This window comes from Lagopus muta, chromosome 11 (assembly GCF_023343835.1).
Source record: "Lagopus muta isolate bLagMut1 chromosome 11, bLagMut1 primary, whole genome shotgun sequence".
Classification (NCBI taxonomy): Eukaryota; Metazoa; Chordata; class Aves; order Galliformes; family Phasianidae; genus Lagopus; species Lagopus muta.
In genome coordinates this window covers 4,461,006-4,482,850 of record NC_064443.1, presented here as the reverse complement: position 1 = coordinate 4,482,850, position 21,845 = coordinate 4,461,006, and the positions used below count along the sequence as shown (strand labels likewise).

Below are 21,845 nucleotides of genomic sequence, written 5' to 3'. Positions count from 1 at the left end.
GAGAGTAGGAGCTGCTAAGTTGTTGGAGCTTTTTAAATGGCTGATGTGTTTTTGGGAATGAGTGTCTATTCATATTAAAATGTCACTAGTGCACTCTGGTTGGTTTTAGAGATGATACTGTGACTTCTCATTTTGTTATCTAATTCTTAATGTTTAGGATATCTCACTTCTGAAAGTAGATGTAGACATTTTTTAAAATAAGCAGATTATGACACTTTTAAGGCACATCCTTTCAGAAAAGGATTGTTTCTTGGTTCCAGATTACTCGGTTGGAATTGCCTTCTGTGTGCCATATTCCTAATTGCAATTATGTGCCCATACGGAGAAAATTAGAGTTGTCTAGTCAAAAGGAAACTATTTCTATGAATCTAAATTAGCTAGGAGGACCAGTAAATACCACACAAGAGCTGGCCAAGTAAAATAAGGCTATTTAGTTGTTCTCTTTATATTCTTTGGAAAGCAATCTGTTCAAAAGCAGAAGCCTTGCAAAAACTACTCTTAGTGTATGTATATATATATCTAAAAAGAGTTGACATAACTATGACACCTCCTTTGTTGTGGTTTTATACAGAAAGCATTAAATGGAGATGGGGTAAGGGAAGTGCAGTGTGACTCATATAGGACAAGTTCAAACTCAGCCAGTTTCTTGGATTTAGTATAAATATTTATGGCATTGAAGGGGATTTTTTTAAAAAATATGCTTCCTTGTGCTCTAGATCTTTTAGATGTCCTCCTCAGACATCTGGTGTGCATTGCTGCTTGTTTAACCCCCACCCTTCAGTTTTCATGCTGTGGCATCTCAGAGAGCTATCGCAGTCACTCTGTGGTCGGCATAAATTAAATCTCATAGAGCCAGCTGGGAGAATGCTGACGTGCAGACTTTTCCTGCTGAATGCTCTAAAACTGGTGGCTGCAGTTAAAGAGGTGAACACTTGGCTCTTGTCTTGCTGTAGGCATCATACTGAGCTATTTACCAAAGGTGTCAAAAATAGGAATTCCAGCATTAGCAGTGATGCTTACTGATTCTTGACTCGTTTCTGTCTTTAAGAAAAAGGTTCTATTATCAGTGTTTTTTGTAACAAATTTGGCTTATCAGTTAAAAATAAAGTTCTCTTCCTTTCAAAAGTACTTGATTTAATACTGAAAACTAATTTCTAAGACTGTAGCTGCTTAGATGTACAGTATACTTGCTTTAAAAGCTAATCTGTAGTTATACTGAGGGTTGTTTTTTAATAGTACAGTAAATTCAGCAGTACACTATTTGGTTTCAAGTTTTTCTCAATGAATCCTTGTAGAAGCAGCATAACAAACATTATAATACTCACTGTAATGTATTGTCCTTTTTTTCTTTTAATCCTCCTAAGGAGCCAAGTTCAACCTTCAGCTAGCCCATGAAACAGCGAGTGTTGTCCTTATTTACAGGGTGAAGGGTAAGAGTTGTGATTGGTTTAATTCACATAAGTGAAGGATAAAGCTGACAGCAACATTCACAGTGCCTTGACCGTCATACTTTGCCATAACTGCTAAACCTTGTGTTAGTTTGTTAGTAATCTTACGGTGCTTTTAGTAGCTTTCTTTTGATGTGCAGAAAAAAAGATGTATTTAGTTTGTCAGCCAAACAGAAAATTTCAGATCTTGGAGTGTTCATCTGTAGACGAGATGTTTGTTTTCTGATCAGCAGGCATGGAGAGAACTGGAGATTTGATGCTAAGATCTGCTGTGACTGTGGTCTGTCTATTGGGATGGACCCCATCTAAAGTGAGGTGATGGAAGCTGTTTCAGGAAAGGAATTGGGTCTTCTTACCTGTTACAATAGTGAGCTCACACAGACCATGGTGTGCGGATAGAGAATTTTTAAGTTCCTCTCTGTGAGCCACAGGACCTGTTCTTTACTTTGAGCCCTGTTGAGGTGCATAAAAGGAATGTGTCCACTGATCCTGGCAGTTTCATATTCTCTTCACAAGGTGAGCTAGGGTAAGAAACTTAATGAGGGATACTCATACTAATATACTGAGAAATTTAAATTCTGGATCTGGTGGAGCTAGCATCATATGTATGATGGGGTGCAGGCCTAACAGCTGACAGTCTTGTTACCTTCAGTTTATCAGCCCCTCTGCGTGGTTTTTTTCTGATGTTTTGTCAGGAATTAATTGTCTTCTGCAGCTTGAAATAAACAAACAAGGAGCTTGGAGTGATGTTAATCAAAAGAGAGACTCAGCTAAAGACAAGGGCTGCTCCAAAAGCAAGGCCTCTGATTTTATGATGCTGGCCCACAACATCAGAGGCGAATGTTGGCGTGATGGCAGTAGAGGTGGAACCTTCCTGCCCCTGTTCCATGACATCTTCTTACTGTGAGACAGATGCAGCAGAGGGGCAGTCTGACAAACTGGCATCTGACGTGGAAGGTGACTGTGTTGAAAAATAATGTTCTGTAGCTGAGAATACGCTTTGTCAGATAGCATTACTGTGCTCTTTGTATATGTTGTAATTTGTATGGAATTGAATGGAAGGCATTACTTTCAGAGTGACCTGTGTACACTTAGGGAGAGGAAGATGAAGCCCTAATTATAGGTATTTGAGAAGTAGAGTGTAACTTCAGTACTTGCCATCCATTCCAGTCTCATGATTATAAAGATAACTTAAAAAACATGAATTTGTGCTTGTGTCCCACTGCTCCAAGCATCCTGGAATACCTGAACAACTGAGTCTTCTAGGGGAAGAACCGTTTTCAAGCTGTGGTACTAATGTTACCTAAAATGTTTTTGTGGAGCAATTCATTTTGAGGTGCAGTTTTGTTTCTTTGGTGTTTTTTTGTTTGTTTGTTTGTTTGTTTGTTTCCACAATGAATTACTTACCTTAGTTACATGTCCTGGACACATGCTTACAAGCAATGTCAGAAGATTAAAAGCAATTTTTAAAATTAATCTTTCTCCCTAATTGTGAACCGTGTGGATTTGTTTGATTTGGAGGGCTACCCTTTAAGAAAGAATAGTAATGGGTGGGATTTTGTATGAATGTTTCTTTATACCAGCTTTACTACCTTCAGAGAAATTATATGGCATCCTTTCTTCTCCATCGTATGAGTCACTCTGCTCTCCAGGCTCCTCTAGAAGATGAAGCGTTTGCAAGCTTTCAGTCAGTAAAGCACTGCATGTGAGCCCCATTTGAGTAAAACTATTGCATTATGTCTCTGAATAACACAAAGCCAGTGAGTTGAAGATCTATATTATTCAGCATTATGATGAATTTAAATCCCTTGTCTTCTACAGGTAGACACTGGCTATGGCACAGCTCAGCCTACTGAGCAACTCCCACGACTTACAGTACAACTTTGAGCACAGGCAATTGGCAAACTGATATCTTCCTCTTTTTTTTTTTTTTTCTTAGCATGTCAGAAAGCTGTGTCTTCTTTATTTTTTTTTTTATCCCAATGGCTCATGTAGTTTGCAGTTGGATTCAGAGTGCTTAACTGCCCTGTCCAGTTGTCATTCCTCTCTTTCCCTTTGTAGAAGGGATTTTGGAGTCCATTTTGAAAGACAAAGGGATTTTGTTCCACACAGTGGGTTCTTTGTGGAGATGGGTTGGAATTGTTCTGAAACTGTAGATTACAGCGTGCAGTATTCCATCCAGCTTGTTTGAAGGGGCTCTGTGTTCCCTGAATGTGCGAGCCCGTTTCAGACAGACTGCAATAACGTAGCAGAAAACCAAAACTGAAATCTTAGTTTCTTGCACTAACGATGTCACATTAGTTAGGAAGAGATCATCATGTTGGTGACCATGAGGGCAGAAGCACCCTTAGTCATGCGTCTGTCCATGCATATGTGAATAAGGCATCCCCTCCAGACCCATCTCCTGTCCTGTGGCAGGAGCAGCTTCTGGCATTTGGTTGTTTGGCCACGTGCCATATGAGAAAAATGCAGTTGCCAAGACTTCTTTGATTTTTATGGTCTTGTTTTGTTTTGTTTTGTTTCCATTCCAAGGTCACTTGTATGCTACAAATGGGAATCCAGTCTGGGAACTTATCACTTTGAGGGAGTTGCACACAAGCAGTGACCTTGCTTTTCTCCAAATCTTTTCTGGAGAGAGCCACCCATGCATGATGCATACCTTTTATTAACATATCTTGAATGTATTTGCTCTTATGTTTTTATTGTATAGATACAACATTTATGTTCTTTCTCACGCTACTACCTTCCAGTTAGCAAAAGAGAACATGAGAAAATGTGTTTGGAGTATGCTTAAAGTCTCACAGTGTACCTAGAGAGTATATCTACTCTTCAATTGTAATAAATGGGATGTATGTTTATATTTTTTACTTCTGCTTAACAGCTTTTGTCTCAAATATTCATGAGAGAAACAGTGTATGATTTACTGGATTTAATATGCCCATGTTACAAGTAAATATCCCTAAATTTATGCCTGAAAAATGTTTTCTGTACAAGATGTGTGTCAGTCAGATGACTGTGTTTATATCCATAAGAGATACTCAGTAGTCTGGAGTTCAGTTTTTGTTACAAGATCGTGTCCATCTTAGCATTGCTAAGGAGTTTTGTGATTACCACAGTGCTCTATCTGTTGAGAAACCATATCAAATTCTTGTATTCTGTTCTGAAATATATTCAATCAATCAATATATTTTAAGAAGGGCAGAATGGTTGGAAAGCTTCTATGCACAATGCCCAAGAAAAAAGAACTGTTAAGCAGAATCTATATGTGTAGGTCTACCTGAAAGTAGTGCCTCCTATTTATTTCCATGGAGATTACAACAGATACAACGAGCACAGTAACGCTATCAGACAAAGTAAATTCTCAGCTTCAAAACACAATTGTCAACATAGTCATCACCATTAGCTCTACGTTTTTACCAGCAATAAAGAAGAGGCTGCATCTGTCTCATGGTTACAAAATGTCATGGAATACTGGAGGGAAGTTTCCACCTCTACTACCATCCCACCATCATCTGCCTCTGATGTTGTGGGCCAACATCATAAAATAGGAGGCATCGCTTTTGGAGCAGCCCTCCTCGCTATGCCGAGTCTGAAAAATGCTGAGCAAACTGTTTTGCTTCAGACCTGAGTATGTAATAGCTGTCTGTTAGCAGAGGCAGTATCTAAGAAAATAAAAGATGTGCACTGGGGTGGGAGGTTAACAAATGTTTTCTGTCTTCTTAAGAGGAGTTATTTAAATCTTTCTTTGCCAGTGTGTGCAAATGCATTGCTACGAGGTATAATTTAGCATGTTGAAATACTGCTTAAGTATCTGATCTAACTTTTTTTTTTTCTGTTGTGATCTTGCTGTGACTTCAATTTGCATTTGAAATAGATGGCAGATCTTTTAGCTGTGATTGTTTCTGCTGAAAGACAGGCTAGTCTTTGATCTGTTTAGCATTCCTGTCTTTTATATTATACAATAAGTCATTGAGCTGAGTGACGAAAGAAAGAACACCTCGATCTGGAAGTTAACCATTATATTGGCAAGCAGCATCTCCAACGTGCTGATGTACAGTTCTATTTCATTCACAATTTTTTACTGACAGTGTTTTACATTTCTCTTTTATTAAAATCATACTTGAACACTGACTAAAGTGTTTCTATCAGGCAGCTTTTAAAATCTGCATATCAAAAACGTGAGAGATGCCCTGTAACAGTTTTTCAAACAAATTAAATGAAACTGAATTCTGCTGATCGGTTTACTATTTAAGCTTTGGATGGCAGTAGTTTTAATTACGTCATCTTGACTTGTTTTCTCTGTTAGGAATTGTGTCTGTCAGAATGGGCTGTGTTTCTCATGTTCTTAAGTGTACATGCCTCAGTAAGTGCTGCAGTGAGGGCACGCAGTGAAAATAGCTGTGTCCTACCTTGAGCCACCAAGGCTGGTGGGTCTGGACCTAGCCCAGCAGGGCTGACCTGGAATCATTAGAGATATAAACTCTGGAAAGAGAAAACATTAAGCTTGGGAAGTAACTCGAATGACTGAATTTCAGTATTATTGTACATGAGTATGTCGTAGGGATGCACCAAAACCTCTTACAGCGCTTAAGATGCAGTATGGTTTTGCAGGGAGTTAAATGGATCGTGCATCTTTCTGCTGACTGGTAAACATTAAACTAATGTTTTCTGTACAAATACGGGAGATGAAAATGTAAATGATACATCTCCCTTTTGTCTTCTTTTCTCTTTTATTCTCTCCCTTGTTTGTTCTTGCTTTCATACCGAGGCCAGTGCTGTTCAGCAGGGCCAGGTGGCTCAAGTACAGTGCTATACAAAGGCAAGTGCTTGGTTTTACTTGGTGGTTCTTCTTAGCAAGGCAGCTTATGGTTCTTTTATATAAGAGCCCCTGTAACACATTGAGCAAACATAAAATGATAACTTGTGTTAACTTTTAGTGCCTCTTAACTGACTTTAAATGTTTGATATAGGTTTTTCCCAGGAGAGCTGGCAGAAAAGCCAAGAAAGGACTTTTCTTTGGGAACAGCCTTGCTTTCTAAGTTAAAAAATAAAAACAAAAAAAGAGTCAAACCAAGGGAAATCTTATTTTGACATTGGAAGCAAGACCTCATTGGAATTATTTATTTGGAGATTAGAGTAATGCATTGATTTCATTTAAATCTTGTCTACCAAATCATTGAAATCTTTTCTTTAGCCATAGTTAACATGAATTCAGGCACTCTAAGCAGAAGAAAGGAAGATCTTACAAACAGCCAGCTGAGAGATGTGCTGCAGGAGTTTACTGGTTGAGCCATTATCCTAAAGGCAGATCTTCAGTCTTCTCAAATAGTCTCTACAATTAGATGTAAGCCTGAGTTCATTGTTGGGTTGGAACTCAACATAGTCCCACAGTCTCTCAGTTGCTGAGGTGTGAAAATTGAAATTTGACAGAGGAAATAGCATGCTTGAGGTTTCTTGTTACGACACTAGGAAGCTCTGCCAGACTGAAGCATTGAAATCTGCTCCAGCCTGCCTTTTTTCTGGCTTATCACAGAATCACAGAAACACCAATGTTGGAAAAGATATACAAGATCATCCAGTCCAACCATCCACCTATCACCAATAGTTCTCACTAAACCATGTCCCTCAGCACAAAATCCAAGTGTTCCTTGGACTGCTCTCCTTCCCTTTTTCATACCATCATTACTGCCTACTTACAGAGACACATTTTTGCAGTTCATTTTTGTTTTTACTTACAGCTAGAAGTGTATTAGAAGGAGATGCTCACAGTCGGTACCTGGTTAGCAGAGCCAAGAGAATGTTACAACCTTAGTTTGTGTGGTCAGCAAAGAGCTTTTTCTTTACTTGTATTTATGAATTAGTCTGTAGAATTGAGTCAACTGTCCATGTAAGTATTTATGTGCAGAGTGTATGTCTGTGCTATTTGCTATTTCATATAGCTGTGCTGTTACAGTACCACAAGAATGGAAGTTGACGTAATCAGTTTTTCACAGTACATTTGATGGGGCAGTGACAGGTTTGGGAGGTCTGTTCTGCCATTCTGGCACAATTGGCAGTTTTGTATTTGTTGTTTTATGTAGTGCAGCATTTGGAAAGTCTGTTGAAATTGCTTTGGCCTGTGCTGCTCAGCTCTGATGAACAAAGATGTGTTTTTATTAAAGGATCCTCAAGCAATCATTCCTGTGCTCCACGAGTGGTCTTGCTGTACCTGAACTCTGGCTCCTTTCCCGGTGCAGTCTTTTGGATGAGAGAGGAGGAAAAAGTGGGTGGAGGTGATTGAATGCAGAGGTCACTGTTTTATGTTCTTGCTAGCAACGTCAAATGTAATGTGTCCCTCATTGGCAGGCATGGTCAGATAGAGGAGCCAGAACAGAACAGTCAGTTTAATCACTGTATTCTGCTTTTGGCCATGGGTTTTCTGGCATACGTATCTCTGCACAGTGGTAGCCAGAGCGTGGTTCCAGGAGTAAGTGCTTTTCATATGTTTTGTAAGCTGATGAGAGCAGGCTTTTGCCAATTTTTCTGTAAATGTGTATGTGATTCTTTTGTTTCCTAAATTAGCTTTTTGTCATCCTGCAAGAAAGTCAGTAAAATGTGTGTCAGATACGTGAATTAGTAAGTTTGCTGCTGAAAGAAATCTGTCAGCTGTAATAAGAAATATTTCCAAGATATGGTTTCATAAGTGTTTTATGAGGAAGGCTGTTCTCATTAATATTTAGTTTTCTTAGTGTTCTTGAGTTTGCTATTTCATTATGCTTTCCAGGCGGGCCTGGTTTTATATACTGCAAAGCAAATGGGTACTACTGTAACTTGTTTGCAGCATTTGACAGTGTAATGCTACTAATTAATTCTTATTTAAGCTAAGTAATATCTTGTGTCAAAACTGTCATCCAGAAATAATGTAGTGATACAAAGACTTTCTTGTTTGCATCAGGTTGTAGAAATGTCCAGTGGTTAGATAAATAACCTAAGCAGTCACAAATGATATTATCTTTTATCATAAAACAAAGACCTATACTGAGATGTTTGAATGGATTAATTCATTTTCTGCGGCCACAGAAGCAAAGAAAATTTGCGTTAAGTTATGATCTTACAAGAGTTTAGTCTGAATATTTTGCACAGATTAAATTTTTGGGGAATTCCATCATTTCAAAGATACCACAATGTATACAGTGTATAAGTAGTACCGAATGTAGACACTTGACAACATCAGCATGCTAATTTGCTGGTACAAGGTGTTGATTCTTAGTGGTTTTGATAACTTGTTTTGATAACTGATTAAGCAATATTGAAGTGACTTCACCACTTGACATCTTGTATCTCAAATCAGTGGTTTTTGACCATGATTTGGAATTATAATGTCATCTATCTCAATTCATGTTGACACAGACTTTTGTGTTGCAGAAGGAAACATGGAACAGTTTATAAATTCATTCCTGTTGATTTTCAATTTAAACTTGTTTGATCTTCTGTAGTTTCATCTTCACATACACATAGCTTTTGTGAATGTCCTGTCGTTTCAGCAGAAATATTCCATATGCAACGAGGGCTAAATTTTGGATCAGTAGGTAAAACTGGCCCTGAAGACCTTCATGTACTATTGATTCCTGGGAACGTCTGACCCTGGGAACATGAACCAACCCTTTTTGCTAATGAGTTTGTCTGCATGAAGATATTGGAAAAAGTAATTAAAGGTGTAATGCATGTTAATTAAAGTCTGTTAAACACTCATGCCCATGATTTTATTAATTACTAGAGTGGCCTGAGGTCATGGTAATTCAGTTCAAGCTCTTAAAGGTAAAGACCCTTTTGATCCAGAACGGAAGGCTTTTTTGTGAAGTTAATAAGTGTGTCAGGAATGTTCTCTTGTGGACAAATCTGTTTGTCAGATGCAGAACAGAAAAGTAAAGCGGGCAAGGACAGCGCTTAGAGGCGTCTTACTTCAGCATGCTCTGAGGTCTGTATCGTGTCAGTCTTCAGCTGGAAAGATGAAGCCTTTCATTTCTGGTTCGTAATTAATGCACAGATTTTATGGATTAACAGTAGCCAGCGGGAAGAGGAAACTGGGAGGGGGGATAGGATGTGATAGCCATGTCTTAGTGCAGAGCTGCTAGGTCAGAGAGGAAGGAAGTTAGCTGCCAAGATAGCGTATATCTTCTTTTTTTTTCCCTCCTGATCTTTGGTAACTCTGGAGTTCTCAGGCGTATTTTAAGACTTCTCTGGTGTCTTGCTGTCAGATCCACACTTGTGAAAACATGACTTTTGCTGTTGTGATGTTTGCATTGCATGGATGTTTCAGTAGGGACTCAGATACTGCTGACTGAACTGCAAGAGAAACAAAAATAATGTTAAAGGTCCAACGATCTTGGTGGTGCTTATGTTCAAAAAGAGACATGCTGTTTTTACAAATGTTTCATTTGCTTGTGTTAGTTTGAATCACTTGCAGTTTAGGCTGTTAAGTGGTTAAAATAAAGAACGTTCTTGCTGACTGCATTAACTTCTGTTGAGTGAGTGTGCTGCTGCAGTGCTGGCATATAGGCAGACACTACGTCACATTGTTATCTGGGTTTTGCTTGTCTGTGTTTTATCGTGTTGCCTAACAGTTTTAATTAAAAAAAAAAAAAAAAAAAGACTGGTATGAACAGTTGTACATAGAACTATCTGAAAGCAGCAGATCAAGAGCGTCTCACACCAGCTGCTTACTGAAACAAAGGGAAGTATTATGAGAGGCACAATAAAAGTGTTTGCTATCCATGCTTTCAGTCATAGGGCAGACACAAGCCTTCACAGTAATGGATTTTGAAGACTGGAGCTTAGTCTTGTGGAATTTTATAAAACAGAGTTGTTTTATCAGAGTATTGTCTTGCCAGTTGTGTAGTGTGAGTCTGGTTACCATGGAGTGCGGTCAGCTGGGGGAGACAAATGCAGTCAGCAAACCAGTGCCTTGTATCATAGGCTCTGCTGTGGTTTCTCCCTCTCTGGTTTAAATTCACATTTGGGAAGGAGTAAAGTGGTGGGTAAAGAAGACACCTTTTATTTAAATATAAAACAGTTTTAACCCTAATCAAAATTATAAGTCGTGAGCGTGCAATTTATCCCTATATACAATGGAGGGATATTTTCCCTCTGAATCTTACCCTGCTATCTGGATCTCTGTCTGGCATTGTTCCCTGCCTGCCTGGTGCCTGCTGGGCAGTGGCCACGTGGCTCTGCCTGGACGAGATGCTTGGTGTCTTCCTGCCTGTCCTGCAGACTGAGAGCGAGGAGCTCCTCCTACCCCAGTGCTCGCCTCTGCCCCCTGTCCTCATGAAGCTGAAGCTTTGGCTGAATGGCCCTATGGTACAAGACGGAACTGTCAGATATGTGCTGAAGACTGTGTTAGTTCACAGTAGGAAAACGCACTATCAAATTCAACAGGCTTTTATTAGAAGCCAACCCTTGCTTTGCTACCTTTCTTTAAAATAAGTCTCTACTTCCAACATGAGGCAGCACTAACACTTTTTATCATGTTTTTGCACTTAAATGAATGTTGGTATATAGACACAGTTGTTATGATATAACAGAATCTCAAATTTTTTTTTTATTAAAGTAAAAATAGAGATAATTGTGTAGTGTTGGGCACCTAACTGTTGATTGAGAAAAGGGAAAGATGGAACAATGTCTAGAAATTATCTTTTGTAAACAGCAGTGGGCTTCACATGAGCTTTCTATGATTCTGGGAGTTAGAGGGGCTACGTTCTTGTCAGGAGTTGCTCAGGAGAACTCAGAAGGACTTAGGTGCAGATCTGGAACTTCTTTAATGGAATTTTGAGTCTTCAGAAGTCATCTGAGATCCTACAGAGAGAAGAATGATTGCATATGGATGGGATGAAAGTATAATCAGCCTGAATGGATGAAAGCTTTATCTTTTGACATTGCTATAAAACTTTTTGTCGAAGAGAGAAGTGAGAGAGATTCTTCTCCGAGAGTCTGGTGTGATGTGGCTCATTTCTAAAGTTTGTGTCAGAAATGATCGATATCTGCTCAAAACATACAGGCTGATCTAAAAATACAGGAACTGTACTCAGGGCAAGGCTATTTCAGATGAGAGGCCTTTTTGATAAGAGCTCTGTGTGAGCACAGTGGCTGGGGATTTTGGTCCTTTCATACAGGAGGGGTTTGGATGTCTGTCTCAGAGCATCTGCAGTAGGGCACAGTTTTTACTATTTAGAGCTGAGATGGAAAGTTCCAATTTAAATCTGGTGCCAGAGTCTTTTATAGAAATCATGACTTGTGGTGTATTATAGGTCAGTGTATATTTGCTAGTTTATATTATGCTGACGAAATTGGCAAAATGCTTATTTTTACTGGTAAACATTCAGGAGGTTTTCTCCTCACTCCTTCTTTTTCCAACAAAATAGTATTTGTTTTGTGTGGAATTAGGTCAGCGTTTTATAAATCGTCTGCCTCAGCGATGATGTGAAAATGTGTGGTGACACACAAAGATTTCTATTCTCAGCTACTTCAGGACTGCAGATGAAGTTAACTTTATCCTAATTTTAGTTTTGGAAGTTACGGCCGTGTAGAAAACAAAATGCTTCTGGCAGCATAGGAAAAATACAACTTCTAAACTCTAGCAAGAGTAGCTGTTTCAGGGATATTGCCAGAATAGGTGACCCTGATTAATTTAGCTCATCCTTAAGTCCCTTTCAAAGCCTGAAAAGCATTTTGTAATGTCTTCAAATCCCTATGACCCCTGGCTGTAAGGATGGTGAGTTCCATAGCTGTGGGCAAAATGCAGTGCTGCACTTCAGGCCCTGTGTTCAGTGAGACAGTTACTTGAAAGGGGAAAAAAACTGTGGTCATATTTTAGTGTATGTATAGTAATGTTGTGTGAATGTGTTTCTATGCAAGCTAATTGTATCATTTCTGGAATTGTTTATACGTAACTCCCACATGCTGTGACTGGCATTTTCTGTGTTATCAGAAAATACACAGAATTTATAAACTACTGAGTACCAGCAGTCTGCCTCGTGGAAAAATGCCTTTCTTAGAATTGAAGTTGTATGATTCTTCTGTTGAAAACACATGTACTGTTGTGTATTGCAACAAACGTGGTTTAAAAGTATAGAGAAGGACGTTTGCAGACAAACTTACACTTGCAAAAGCAAGTTCCAGTTTTTTCCCTAATTTTTACCTCACATAGTTATATACCAGACAAGCTTGTTTTGGACAGCTTTTTATGAAAAGAATAACTTGAGAATTTCAATGTTTATTCAGCTTTAGATCTTGAATATTTGGCATAGATGTGAACCTGGAATTTATACCACAAGCATAAGGAAAGGAACAAAGCATATTTCATTGCAAATAGTCATGCTTTGCAGGATGAGGTAATGAAAGTTCAGTGCTGGAATGACAGCTTGTAAGAAAGAATGCTTCTGAATAAAAATACTGTTAGCAAGATGTGTTAGTTCAACCTTTCAGATTATCTGGGGTGAGTTGACCCTTCCTGTATTACCTTTTCTCAACTGTTGCTTTATTCATGCATGAAGCTCTAAGGTATGGCTTATAATGATCTTATAGCCATGTTTAAATGTGCCTTTGCACACCTGACATCTGTTTGGGAATTTTGTCTGAGAGAATTTTTTTAAAAACACCATGTTCTGCCTCATTTTCCCTGTTGTGTTCATCTTCACTTGTCTTTCTCCTGTAGGTGAAGCAGCTTTAAGAGGTGAGCCCAGAATGCAGTCTCTCCCAGTATCCTCTGCTCTAACCAACCATCGGACAGGCCCTCCTCCGATCAGCCCCAATAAGAGAAAGCTCAGCATGGACCAAGGGGATGATGAGATAGACTGTGAAAATGAACATGTTTCTAAAATGAGTCGAATGTTCAATCCACATCTGTAAGTGTCTCGCTTTTATTACTTCTGTTTCACAGAACGCAGTGCTGTCCTCTTCATCTCTGTACGTGCTAAAATCATCCTGTGTCTAAATCTTCCCGGTGGATCTTTCCTTTGTTCCAGATTGCATGAAAATTCTGCGCAAAAGCTGATGAGATTAGATGAGTGATGACTTGTTTGGTTTGCATGCAACAAAGCAACAGGAATTATAGCTTAACTTCTAACAAAACACATACACTAACCTTGCAGTTTCTAAAGCATTGTTCATGTGTTCTTTGTAATTTGCTCGTTTCACTTCTCCGGATTCTGAGCAGTCTGTACTCTGGGGGTGGGGAAGCAGGAGGAGGAGAAACAGAAGTGGTTTGCATTTTTCAGAGGCCAGGAGATTGTGAGCCAGCTGCTCTGTAGTCTGCCTTGACAACTGGGCAAGCTGCAGTTGTTGCTAAACATTACTTGGGCGATTGCACTCCAGCTCTGACAGTCAGATGTGGAATTTTTCACACAGGTAAGGTGTTGATGAGCTAGGTGCACATGTTGGGTAATCATCAAATGCCATTCTTGCTGTGTGCATTCCTAGGAATGCAGGTCTGGTTGGCATGAAGTACAGGCTTAGAGAATTCCTTTCATTCTTGACTGGAGGAAGTGTTTGGAGCAGTTCAGCAGTCCAGGGCAGTCTGATAGCTGAGCGCAGTTCCCTGCTGCCTCAGCTCTTACAGCCTCTGCATTCCTTGCATTCCGCTCTGCTGTGGACTGTTGTGTTCAGTCATAAGATGCGGACTGAGGTATTTATCCTCAAATAAATCACCATAGTGTTAGTCAGAGGCTGGGCCTGTAGTCTGCAGTCTTGGAATTTGTTACGAATCAGGAATCCAGCACTGAAGTAATGCAAAACAATAAAAGCTCACAAGCAGAGGGAGACTTCTCATTTACAACATACCTTCTCTCTCCTAAAAACTTAACTATTTATAGCCTTTCCCTGGCACTGAAAATGGTGATACTGGAAAGAACCACATGCTCTGTTTCTGTGCCATACATACATGACACATCTGAAGAATTTTATGGCATTTTTGAATTATTGTGTAACTTTGTGGGAAAAGGTGTGATTTGTAAAAATTCATATGCCAATGATGAAATAAAACACAGCTGGCAGTTACGTACATTACAGCACTTTATACAGTGGAGACTATAAAAATAATGAAGTCTGAACCAACAGACTCATGTGCAACCAGCGTTCAAAACTGAAAGATGCAGGCAGTTACTCCATGTGATCCCTTAGGCATAGTCTTTTCTAGTATGGTTTTTACTCACTGCATTCTTTTTGTATGTGAAAGGCACATCTTCTGCTAGTAAAAAGCGCTGGTTGTCTGCCTAGTGTTCATGTGATGGGACTTAATCTATTTCAATTAATGCTTCTACTGCATATGAATCATGATCTAACGTAATGCTTTTTCATTGTAATTTAACAGTTGAAGTGGATTATTCAAACTTTGCAGGACTGTCCTAAAATATTTTGGGGATGAGAAATGTACTGTAGAAACTTGATTTTTTTTGCAGTGACAAAAAGGCAGTAAATTTTGAGAGAGAAGTATTTTATGGAACACGGTAATGCTGCTCCCACTGTAGTGACTTGGAGCTTCTAAAAGTTCTGGTTTGATAATATTCAATTTGGAAAGGCAAATCCATGAGAGATGCCCTTGCTACTGATACAGCGTGACAGCAAATATATTTTTGTGACTTGGACTACAGAGGTGAGGGCTTGTATTTTGAGCTTTTCAGGTTTTAGTGTCCTGAACAGACAGGAGGAGGTTGTTGGTGATACAAAAATTGTTCAGTTGGTATCACACGCATCTTTGCCTCATAGCACTGTTTAAATCTCTGCTCCTTTAGCTGAGTGTCTTTAGTTATTCTAACTGACCGGAATGGACAGATCTTGTTCATCTGGAAGTCAGTGCTTGGAAGGCAGTAGTCTTTACAACCACAAGCATCTCTTGTTCAGACATCTGGATCTTTGTGATCATCTTGGTAGAACTGTGAAGCAATTGAATATTCATCCTCTTACCAGCAGCATATTGTGAGTGGAAATGTAATTCAACAGGACCAGAATCGGGCACTGTGGTTCATTACAAATGATAGAACTTTTGTTAGCAATTTGATGTTAACTCTTAGCAGCACTGTGCATCAATGGGAATGAATCCATGTACCTGCTTTGGATGTTCTATTAGACATCAAGCAATTCTAGCCTTCTGTTCTGAAATTGAATGCTTTGAGATAATCCTTGCTCACGTGTAATTCCCAGATGTATCTTTCAAATGAAGCTCATTGGGAGCTGTACCCGGGAATGTTTACTTTTATTGTGAAAAAAATACAGCTAGTGGAGCAGACAGGGCTGTGAAGTACAGTGAATCGTATGCCCTGGCAATTCTTTTATGCTTTTAAAATTCCTGTGCAAAGAACAAATTTATGAAAGGCTCTGTTTTCAGGGGAGATAATTCTCAGCCTTGGGATAAAAAAAAATACATACCTGAGACCTTGCAGAAACATTTGTAAGATCTTTGCTTTACGGCAGTGCACTGGACTGTATGTGTACAGCTTCTGTATTTCTGTTGCTGTAGAAATGACACCCACAAACTTGTCACTTGATAAAACCACACTTCCACCACACATTCAAACCCAGGCACTGTAGTACGAAATCCTTTTGTGTGCATTTCACGCTTTCTTGTGATCTCTCAAATGCTTTACTTAAAATGCATTCACTGAAGCACAATCTTACTTAAGTAAAATGTGCTTTGTGTACTGTACTGAATTTTCTGATGCTCTGTAAAACAGCAGAGAGTTTATTTGAAGCCTCACGTTAGAACATGCCTTTGTTCTCCTGTGATTTAGAGGAGAGTAATTAGGAACTTGACTGGTAAGGGGCTGGAGCTCTACCAGTCTTTCTTAACAAACGAGGTCTCTTTATTGCATTTCCAAGATGTATTTAGCCCTGTATAAAATGATCTGTATCTGGGCATTGTGATGTAGGTGGAGCGCGAATGAAGTGTGTTGTACCTTTAAGTAAAGGTCTCAGGCCTGACCTATGTTATGTGGGTTTCTTGTTTGTCAGGCTGGAGGCATTTTCTCATTTTCACAGTTCAGCTGAAAACAAAGGCCTCCTTATCCTTGCAGGGAGCTCTTAAGAGCTGACATCAGCCTTTTCCCAGCAGGCATCATTTCTGCCTTAAGAGTCCTTGCAGGGAACTGAGAAGTCCGATAACAGTTTCTTCTCATGGCATTTTGTTTGCCAAAGAGCAAATCAAATCGGTAAATGCCAAGAGCATAGAAATACTCCTTTTTTTAACTTTTTTTTTTTAAGACATGATGCTGGGCTGTTACTGCTGCTCTGATTTTACTAGGAACTAGAAGGAGCATAACAGTATTTGGAACAGGGGCAGTTATGGGTAACAGTTTATAGCTGTGGTGTGGCGATTTTAGAAATAGTTTGCATGCTGGCAAATTGTGGTGTCGTCACTGTGCTTACAGTTAGAGAGAATTTATGACACAGACATCTTCAAAAGCATTCAGATTTTGTGTTAGTGCTAAAATTGTACATGAAACTGTTTGGATTTCCAGTGGAAGGAAGCTAGTATTTTTTCTTTGCTTGTAGTGTGTATCAGGCGGAAAGACAGTGTTGTGGTTTGGGGCTGTACGGAGATACAGTACTGTGAACGGAGCACTTTCCTCTTCATCTCTTGTCACCAATTCCTGTATGGCTTGGTGGCATTAGGATTGCAATGAATGTTAATTTCTATATGAAAACTATTACACTACAGCGATTAGCACACGTTGGGTATATGTAGATGAATTATGATCTCTTGATTTGCATGATATGTGGTTCAGATTTTTCTTGTAGTAAAAAAAAATGATAGAAAAGAAGTGATAGAACAGTGGGCATTCAGGAGAATGTATTTACTGTGGAAAGGTGTTCAGGCACAGGGGAACAGGTTCAGAGGGTGCCTGGTGTTCCATGCCTGTCAGCACTGAAAAGGCATTGGGATCATGCTCTCAATAACATACTAAAGCAGTTGGTTAGCTGTGCAGCAGTCAGGCAACTGCTCCTGATGATCTTTGAAGGTCCCATCTAACAGAGCTATTCAGTGGAGTTTGCTCTCTTTAATTAACGCTGCGATGGAAGTTACATTGGCACTACTTTTTAAAAATCCCTTTTAAGCTGTCCTGAAGGTTATCTGCATTTGAAAGTCATAGAACAATTTAGGTTTGGCCCTGGGAAATGATTTCATTCAATCCCTGATACAAGATGGGTCAGCTGTGTCCTCCTCAAGCCTGCAGTCGCTCTCGACAAAGAGTTGAATGAGGTCTGAAGTAATCAATAAACCGAGTTCCTAATTATAGGAATAGACCCCATCACCTCCTTCCCTGCTATTCTCTGGCATTCTCAGGCAGAGGATACAAGGTTGAAATGGTCTGTGGAGAATCAGATCCCTGTTGTGGCAGGGGCTGGCTGTGGATCCAAGCAAGGCTTGAAGATTTAGAACTGGGCTGTAGAGGTAGTGTGGGAGTTTTCAGAAAAGTTTTTTTCTGCTCTTAACTGCCTTTTTTTGTTCCAGGCTTTATGGGATATTAAGACATGTGCTTACGCTGTCATTGTATTGTGACAAATGAGAATAGAAAAAAACAACCCACACACATCTCTGAACACCCAGTGCCTTACATTTGCTTGCAGGAGTTCTCCTAACAAGAATGTGCCTTTGAAGTATTTGCAATTAACCTGGTGTTTGCCAAGAGATTCTGCTGAAGCTGAAGGTCTCTGCACTCCTAGTGGCTTTGGCACATTGTGGCTCTGGTTGGTCACAGCAGGCAAAGGATTACATAGCAGCTTTCAAATTGCTTTTCCACAGGTTTACTCCTGTCTTCTTTTTTTTTTTTTTTTTTCTCTCTCCTTGAATGATAAACCAAAATTAGTCAGATATATTTTCTTAACTATTAATGGAGATCATTCATTCTTCTTAAATTGTTTCCAACAAATGTACATTAAATGGAACCTTTAGTGAGTCTCAACGTGTCTGAGTTAATATTTAACACCGAGGTTTGCAAATGTTCTGAAGGGGGAATTTCAGAGAAGAGTCAAATCCCGTTCGGCTCAGGAGGCGGTAGCCAAGCACACTGCAGTGCTTGTTATGGGCAGCTTTGGGGTTGGAATTGGATTAAGAGCATTTTGGTAATGCACAGAAAGATCAGATCTGCCAAAATTTGGTTGCGTGTGTAAGTACTTGGAAAAACCAGGCAGTGTTAGGGCTGTCCACATGCGAAGAGGAAGGTTTTGTTAGCTAGGTCCAGACTCGTTCCTGACTTCCCTTCTTGTGGTAAAGTGGCATAAAGCCTCCATGGACATGGCCGTGCCCATGAAGCCTCCTGGCTGCGATGGGTGTGCGGTGCTGTGCCAACACTTGGCAGCATGCACAGCACCGAGCCTGCTGCTGCCCTGTCATCCCAGGGAGCCTTTCTTCATTCTCACTAATGGGAAGTTCTGCATTGCAGAAGTTACATAACTACACCGGGCTGAAATTCAGCGCTGGTCCAAAAGCCCGATACCACAAGAGGTAGAAAGAGCCGGTACTGCTGACAGACATACCCTAGCTGTGCATCCCAGCCATATGGAAACAAGGGCTTAATCTCACCTCTTTTATTTAACCATTTTCCCAGATGTTTCCTGCAGTTTGACAGATGTGCCATTTACTAGAAAGTTGTGCTCCTGAGAATTAGAGTGTTATGGACACGGTTGCTATAGACAATGACTCTGTAAGGGTAAGACTTGGACTAAAATATTACATTAATTTCTAGTTGAATAAGTGCGTGTTGTTTTTTGGTTTTTTTTTTTTCCCCGGGACTGAAAGCGCCGGGCCGGACGGTCTCCTTTCATTTTCTCCCCCCACTGTACCGCGCCACAAAAAGGCGCTCCGGCTTTAACCCGTTCTCTCGGCGCTGCCTCCCGGGCTCCGGCAGCGCCCCGAGCGGAGCCGCTCGCTGCCCGCCGGGGACTCTTATCGTGACGGGGCGCCGCGCTCCGCGCCGCAGCCGCTCGCCAAGTCCGTGAGGCCCCGGGCGGGCTGCGGGAGGACGCGGCCGCCTTCGCGCGCCCTGGCAATGATTACCCTGAGGTTCGTAGCGGGCCTCGCACGGCGGCCCCGCGCCGCCGCCTCCCGCCCCCGTGGCGGCCCCCGTCGGTCAGGGGGAGCCGGCAGGAGAGGAGAGGAGAGGACTCGACTCGGCCGTGCGGGCGCATCTCTCGTTGGAAAATGCTGCCGCTCTGCTCGGTGGGAATGGAGCGGTGCTTTGCGTTTCTTACATAACTCCTCCCGCGCTGTAAACAAGCGGTGCCGCTCTCGGCTCTCCAGGATTTCTCATTCACGATGTAAATAGTGCTTGTCCACTGCGGCGGAGCGTGCCGTGCTGCCAGCCGGGCGCTGGAGCTGTGCTGTGCTGTGCTGTGCTGTGCTTCCCGGCCCGGCTGGGATGGAAGCATCTTCGCAGCCATGAGAAAACCTTTCCAAAACATCTGGGCGAAGCCGCAAAGCCCTTCGTGAAGTCTGTAATGTGGCACAGACGTACCGGCACTGCACACCATGGAGTAGTCGCATCGGGCAGTGCAGGTTTGTGCCCGTGCTCCCATGGCCAGGCCGTCAGAAGCTGTGCAGCCGTGTGCCCCAGTGCTGCGTGGGACAGGGCTGGTGGGAGCCTCGAGCCCTGCTGCCACAGCCTTCACATCAGTAACGTTTGCTGACCGTCAGTCAGTCTTGTAAGCGGCGTGGAAACACAAAACCTGAATGCTTTTCCTTGTCCTTTGTGTTGTAACTAAAGCTTTCCTTAAGCGGAAGTGAGACGTTGCTGTTGGTTGTGGGATCTGACACCTTTAACTCCAATACAGAGCACCGGTCTGTCTTCATAGGGGAGGTGCTCCTCTATCCCAAGCACATTATTTGCAACCATACTGTCAACCCCGGGGGGGTCCAAGGAGCCCGGAGACGCCGTATGGCGTCTCCGGGCTCCTTGGACCCCCCCGGGGCTGAGGCTTTCACCCCCCCTCCTTTTTAAAGCTGAAAAACAAGTCTCTGTCATTCCACCTCCTGCTGATCTGACACGGTTAATTCCAGCAGCGTGACTTTATTTCCAGAGTGGCTTGTGTTGTTCAAGCTTTTCCTAAATAAATTTTCCATTCTCATGTTGCTGACGTCTTTGACAATGCACAGAATCTATGTGGAGGAAATGATTACTCCGTTCCTCTATGCTGAGCATACCTGTTGCAGTCTTTCGTGATTGAACTGAATAATATCCCATCAACTTTTGCAAATTGGGGGTTCTTAGATTGATCTAAGCTTGTGGTTCTTAACTTTTGCAAGAATAGTTGCATGACACGTGGTAAGTGATGAATGAAAGTAATTTTTTGAAATCAAAAAGCAGAAAGTATTGTAAGGAACTGCCAGAAAATACCGTAAGAAAATGTAACTGCCCTTTTTTATTTCCTCTAACAGTTCTGCAGTTTCACCATTGAGTTTCAACACCACCAAGTTTTTCCAGAGCCTGCAGAACAGACTGATGTACCCTGGCAACATTGAGCACACATGTATGTGGCTAATCTTGTTGCACTAGGGCATGACCCACTGCTGTGTGTATTTGATATGCAAGCTTTCTCCTGACGTTGGCCCACAGTTTTCTCTATGTGATCATAAATAGTTTTTACAGTATTTTCCAGTGACTCAGTACAAAAGGTTTGTTGCATGTGCCAAGTTTGACTTCAAAGGGATGTTAACATGGCTGAATTGTAAAAGCTGCACGTGACCCAGCACATGAATGGGTAGAATGTAAGAGGAATTGCCTGCCAGAAGTTCTTGGGTGGTGGGCATTGCAGTTGGGTACCAATTAATCGTTTTATAGCTCTGAATTTTTGCAGTAAGCCCTCTGTTTTCCTGGAAGCCTCTTCACTCTTCCTTTTCCTATCAGTTATTCCTTCCTGCTTGTTAGAAACTTCAGGAAAATTTGGAGTGTCTCTGTAACCTCGTGTTTTATCTTTCTTTGTTTTTTTTTTTTTTCTGGATGCTTTTCCTTTCCAAGCAATTTGGAGTTCCTTATGAACATGGAACAGTTCAGGCTTCTACGCAGATCGATCCTTCTACTTTCTGTTCCAGCAGTGACTTCCTTTTCTTGCTCACGATGTGTTCATCTCCATACATGCAGTAGCCTGGCTTGCACTCCAGATGTGAACAGTGGCTGGCTCCCCTCTCTATCCCCAGCTTCATTTGGCTCTCTGGATGTGATTACTGTGCCTTCAGGCACCCCTGTGCTATGGTACCTCTGCATCGTTTGCTTTTCAGCTGGAAATGAAACCTTATTTCTAGGCTCTGACTGGCAACCCTAGCATTAAGTTTCAGCATTGATGTGTATGAGTTTTGCAGTTCTGCTGCAAGTATCTTAAAAAAAAAAAAAAGTACTCTGTAGTAGCTGTGTCTTCTAAAGACAGACTGAT

General features: G+C 41.1%; 1 protein-coding gene across 8 annotated transcripts in view; it reads left to right on the top strand.

The window, feature by feature from the left end:
• The window catches only part of VGLL4 (vestigial like family member 4), an 81,661-nt gene that overhangs the window by 45,229 nt on the left and 14,587 nt on the right, over positions 1 to 21,845 (top strand). For 7 of the 8 annotated variants that reach the window (XM_048957872.1, XM_048957871.1, XM_048957875.1 and 4 more), the window contains one exon: positions 13,141 to 13,330. In XM_048957872.1, coding sequence (XP_048813829.1) covers positions 13,141 to 13,330 — 190 coding nt within the window. Of the gene's footprint in view, positions 1 to 13,140; positions 13,331 to 13,359; positions 13,833 to 21,845 lie in introns of those variants that run through there. The other variant, XM_048957877.1, reaches the window with a different exon arrangement.